This window comes from Somniosus microcephalus, chromosome 4 (genome assembly GCF_052327205.1).
Source record: "Somniosus microcephalus isolate GS21.2 chromosome 4, FLI_Smic_1.0, whole genome shotgun sequence".
In the NCBI taxonomy this organism is placed as follows: Eukaryota; Metazoa; Chordata; class Chondrichthyes; order Squaliformes; family Somniosidae; genus Somniosus; species Somniosus microcephalus.
In genome coordinates this window covers 36920516-36926515 of record NC_140990.1, presented here as the reverse complement: position 1 = coordinate 36926515, position 6000 = coordinate 36920516, and the positions used below count along the sequence as shown (strand labels likewise).

The 6000-nt window shown below is 46.6% G+C and overlaps 1 protein-coding gene across 1 annotated transcript in view; it reads right to left on the bottom strand.

Moving 5' to 3' along the window:
• Positions 1 to 667: 667 nt before the first annotated feature.
• The window catches only part of LOC147118636 (uncharacterized), a 37488-nt gene continuing 32155 nt past the window's right edge, over positions 668 to 6000 (bottom strand). The window contains exon 4 of the mRNA XM_085984516.1: positions 668 to 3707. Coding sequence (XP_085840642.1) covers positions 3153 to 3707 — 555 coding nt within the window. The 3' untranslated portion in view covers positions 668 to 3152. The remainder of the gene's footprint in view (positions 3708 to 6000) is intronic.

Sequence of the window (6000 nt, the reverse complement as noted above, 5' to 3'; positions counted from 1 at the left end):
CGAGAGAGTCTGAATTTGTAATTGATTAACTTCAGCAAATGTGTATATTATTGTTCTTGTAAAAATGTTATTTAATGATTACTTAAAATGTTATGTACTATTTATCTAAAAGGGGAGGAATTGTAGTGTATGTACCTTTAAGAGGAACTATGTTTTTGAAGCCACTGTATACTGTAGTACCAGTAGTGACCACTCGGGTATATAAGCCTGTGTAGCGTCTTGTGTTGTTAGTTCACCTCCAGACTTTGTTCAGTAAACACTTGTTAAATCAACTCCTGCATTCTGTGTCTCCATTAACACATGGATCTAACACCAACCCCAATCACTGACACCAATCTCCTCCTGTCTGATATAAACCAGCCCCACAGTCACTGACACCAATCTCCTCCTGTCTGATGTAAACCAACCCCATAGTCACTGACACCAATCTCCTCCTGTCTGATATAAACCAACCCCACAGTCACTGACACAATCTCCTCCTGTCTGATATAAACCAACCCCATAGTCACTGACACCAATCTCCTCCTGATATAAACCAACCCCACAGTCACTGACACCAATCTCCGGTGTATGTCAGACTGAAGTTGCTTACAATCCTCATGAGCTTTTATGCTATTCCTAGTTGAGTTCAAGATCTCCAATGAAACACTCCACACCTTAATCCCCATGAGCACAGGATTTATTTTTAATATGTAGATTCCACAATAATACAACTCCTATACTAAATGAGTGCAAAATATTCATATGGGAGATTCTACAAAGGAATGCATTTGTAATATTCTTACAATATTATAGTTATATAGTGTGGTAAACCACTGTTATACCTGTCTGTACGTGTATGTGTATTCCACTAGGTACAGGTCTGGACATGCCTTGGCTGACTCCTCCCACTATTCCAGGTATATAAGTGACTACCTCCCAGTCCCTTAGTATTCTGGACGGGTCGACCACTCGAGACTAGACCTTCATTCTTTAGTTAATAAAAGCCTGGTTGTTACTCGCTTAACCTCAGTCTTTTGAGTAATTGATGGCGCATCATATAGCAAGACTCATAATCTAACAAACTGTATCCATGATTTCTGACTTTGATAATTGCCAAGCCTGAGAGGCACGAAAGGATGTTCGACTCTTTAAAATGCCAATTAGAATGACATTGTCATCAATCGACGTCACATTACCGAGAGGGCCCCCTTTTTAAAGGGGCACAATCAACTCCAAATTAAAATTAAATCAGATCCGAATACTGTTGCTGATGTTGACAACTGACTCCAGTCCCTCCGATGCCCACCGGTCACGGAAGGCCTCCAGCGTCCTGGCGGACACCGCGTGCTCCCTCTCCAGGGACAGCCCGAAGAATGTTCCACCTCGGCTGTAACAGTCAGCTTTCTTCTTCCCGGGGTGCTCTCTGACCTGAGCTGCAAACTGTTCCTGTATTTAAAGCGCAATCAGGTACAGCCCATGTGACCCTGGTTCCCTCGGCCAATCAAACCATTGAGCTGAAAGACATTTATCAAACAAAGCATTCCATTGGATGGCTGTTTAGGGTTCATCGAGTAACCGCTTCCTGTTCATTGGAGCTACGAGGAATCTGCGAGTCAGAACAATGTCAGAGTTTGCTTTTACTGGGACATTTCAAGAAACAAATGGCCTTCACGGTTCCGCTCAGTCCACACAGGCAGAGTTCTCAGCTCTGCTGGTTCTGTTCACATGAGGTCTGTTTCAGCTTAAAAGGGATAATTGGAGCCTGTTCTGTCTGAGGTGATTACAAGCTAATAGTTCACTAGACATGGGTCTTTAATAAAAGTCCACAAATATTAAACATACATGTACATAAAACAAGGCAAGACTTTACTTTTATGACTCTATTTCATATTAAATCTGATCTTCTAATAAAGCCCATCTTTCTTACCGTCCACTCCTGGAGGCCCCACTCCCTGAGCCTACAACCTTCAGCAGGGTCAGTGGTGGAGTTCTACAGCGGGAGTGATCCCAGAGTAACTGTCGGGATCGCATCTCCGTGGATGTTCCGGGTCGTGTATTTTTAGTTATCCTGGTGTCTAACACACACATCAATAAAACAGGGAATTCCTGGAAACACGCTACAGGTCCTTCTTTATCTGGAGATCAAATGTCTGTTGTATAATTGTACCAGCAGTTAACAGGCTCCTGTGAACTCCTCCATCTGCTATTTTAATGTAGGCTTTAACTAATTTATTTTAAACGGGTTTATATTAAATGGGTTAATGCCTGCCTTAAAATGGTAGACTCAGGACTGTCACACAATCAGGTTAAATTTTCGTGGAATAATTACCTGTGATTTTTAGACTAGAAACTTAAACCTGCCGTTTCACTTTCAGTCAGGAGCAGATTGCAGTTTTACACCAATCTCTGATTTGACAGCACGTTTCCAGCATTCACCATTGTTCTTCCTGACTCTAAACACAGTTGTAAAGGAGCCTTCTGTTCCGTGTCTAGGAGCTCTGAACCATGGAAGAGAGTGGCTGGGACACATTTCTTACAGGCCTCAAGATTACCCACATGGGGACTTTGCTGTCAGTGAAGAGAGACAAGAAAGGCCAAAGTGCCGTTTGCCCCTCTCAGTGTGGCCCTGAAGGACTATGTCCAGGCTGGAGTTCGGTTCCCCCGTACGATCCTCCCCCAGATTGTCCTTTCTGAGCTCCAGCCAGGTGATGCTAAACACACAGGCGGGAAAGAAGAAAATCTACAAAAATGTGTTTTAAACAAAGCTGATTATTTGACATACATAAAAGAAAGACTTGCATTTATATAGTGCCTTTCACGACCTCAGGACATCCAAAAGCGCTTTACAGGCAATGAAGTACTTTTGAAGTGGAGCCACTGTTGTAATCTGGCAGCCAATTTGCATACAACAAGCTCCCACAAACAGCAACATGATAATGACCAGGTAATCTTATTTTTTTTGTTATTTTGATTGAAGGATAAATATTGACCAGGACACTGGGGATAACTCCCCTGCTCTTCTTCGAAATAGCGCCATGGGATATTTTACGTCCACCTGAGAGGGCAGATGGGGCCTCGGTTTAACGTCGCCAGAATATTAAATTCCAGCCCAGTTATAGGGGTTATTAACATCAGCAGAAACAAACCCCACCTGTCAGAATGAACACGATTCAGTCCTGGATGTGATTAACAGCAACAATAACAGCAGAATCCAACCCCTGCAGGCACATGTGAACTCGCTGGTGTCTCAGCAGGTTGGATGAATCAATGAATTTCTTCCCACACACAGAGCAGGTGAACGGCCTCTCCCCAGTGTGAACATGCTGGTGCTTCAGTAGTTGGGTTGAATGAGCGAATCCCTTCCCACACATGGAGCAGGTGAATGGCCTCTCCCCAGTGTGAACTCGCTGGTGTGTCAGCAGATCCTTTTTGCTTTTAAAGCTCTTCTCACAGTCAGAACATTTAAAAGGTCTCTCATCAGTGTGAACAAGCTGGTGTTTAGTGAGCTGGGATGACTGAGTGAATCCCTTCCCACACACGGAGCAGGTGAACGGCCTCTCCCCAGTGTGAGTGCGCTGGTGTACAGTGAGGTCAGATGATCGCCTGAACCCAGTCCCGCAGTGAGAGCACCTGAACGGTCTCTCATCAGTGTGAACACGTTGATGGCATGTCAGTTCCCCGGAACTTTTATAGCACTTCCCGCAGTCCGGGCATTTAAAAGGTCTCTTGTCTGTGTGAACTCGCCGGTGCTTCAGCAGGGCAGAGGAATGAGTGCATCCCTTCCCACACTCGGGGCAGGTGAACAGTGTCTCCCCGGTGTGACTGCGTCGATGAATTTCCAGCTCAAACGGGTAACTGAATCCCTTCCCACAGTCTCCACATTTACACGGTTTCTCCCCGGTGTGACTGCGCTTGTGTCTCGACAGGCCAGATGATCGGCTGAATCCTCGTCCACATTGAGAACACTTGTACGGTTTCTCCCCGCTGTGAACAGTGCTTTTTGCTTCCATGTTCAAAGGCTGATGATATTCAGGTCCCAATGAATCAAGTGACTCTGTCAGATCTTGATGTGAGGTTTTGTTTGAGTCTCCCGTCTTCAAATCCTCCCTTTCTAATACCCTGTAAAATGAATTTAAAACAGGAAAAAGGGAGCGTGAGAGAGAACCCACAAAAACAACAAAGGCAAGTTGTGAAATTGAGCTCAATGAATCAGGTCATTTGTGGGGTCGGCATCAGAAAAAAGTGACCATGAAAGCTGCCGGATTGTCGTAAAAACCCATCTGGTTCACTGATGTCCTTCAGGGCAGGGAACCTGCCACCGGTCTGGGCCGACACACGACTCTGGCCTCTATGGGAGGAGAGAGAGATGTGGGAGGGCGAGGGCGCGAAGGAGAGAGACTTTATACAACTTTGACAAAACCTCCCAAACCTGCGACCTACAGTTTGTAGAAGGACAAGGGAAGCAGGTACATGGGAACACAATCACCACCAAGTTCCCCTCCCAGTCACTCATCATCCTGACTTGGACAAATATCACCGTTCGTTGCTGAGTCAAAATCTGGTAACTCCTGGCATTGTGGGAGTACCTTCACCACACGGACTGCACTGGATCAAGAAGAAGGCCCACCACCCCCTTCTCAACAGGACACTGGGGATTGGCAATATATGCTGGCCTTGTTAGCAATGCCCATATCCCAAGAATTAATTTTAAAAATCTGTAGATGTAAAACGGATTAAAAGCCTCTACAGAAATACTTGTTCCTAAAACAATACTCTTTTACATTGTCGGGACAGTGTCTGTTTAACAACCTAATCTCCCCCAGAATCCACCTTCCCTGACAGTCTCACATTGGAAATTGTTGGGTCCTCCTGGGCTCAGAAGTACTGGGTGTTAAACCCAGCAGCTTCTCCTCCATCTCCACTCCAGTTCAAACTGAAGCAACAAAAAGATCTACACAGGCGGCCAGGGACCGACTTCCGCATCCAGCGCCCGCCCTGATACAAGCCGGCTCTGGATTGGCGGCTCTGCTGTGTCGATCCAGTTGTGGTTTCTCCTGTCTGGGGGAGGCGCTGCACCCTGGGTTTCCTGGTGCCGGGGCCTGGCCGCACGTCCGCCGGGCCCGGCCGCTCTGATTCGGGGCCTGAGACGCGCACTCGGTGTTGCTGAGGCCGCGCACGCCCCCGCTCAGTGTCCTGGAGCCGCACCGCGCATGCTCCGCGCAGAAAGGCGCTCTCCGGGGACCAGCCCTTCCCGCGCCTGCGCACTGCGCCCCTGCTGATGGACATAGGCCGTATTCACCCTCGCGGGTCACTCTGGGTAACGGCTTCCGCCATGTTCAGTATTGTATTTCCCTAGAGTTCCAATTCTGAGTTTCAGACACTTCAGTGCCAAGTGGACCAGGTGTTTAAAGCTCATTCATTTCCCTTGCTCCATGTCGCTGTTAGTTAAAGGTACAGAGATTGATTTCCCTCCTTGTGCCTCTGTTTGTGATATTTAGAGAAAGAAAGACTTGCATTTATATAGCGCCTTTCACGACCAGCGGACGTCCCAAAGTGCTTTACAGCCAATTAAGTACTTTTAAAGTATAGTCACTGTTATAATGTAGGAAACGCAGCAGCCAATTTGCACAGCAAGCTCCCACAAACAGCAATGTGATAATGACCAGATAATCTGTTTCTGTGATGTTGATTGAGGGATAAATATTGGCCAGGACAACGGGGATAACTCCCCTGCTCTTCTTCGAAACAGTGCCGTGGGATCTTTTACGTCCATTCAAAAGAGCAGACGGGATCTCGGTTTAACATCTCATCTAAAAGGCAGCACCTCCAGCAGTGCAGCAGCTCACTACCGCACTGGAGAGTCAGCCTACATTTCTGAGCTCAAGTCCCTGGAGTGGAACTTGACCCCACAAGCCATTACTGACTCAGAGACGAGGGTGCTACCAACTGAGCCACAGCCTGACACAAGCACAATGGTTCACCTCTCTACACCTATAGTAGTTAAAGTAACATCCTTCC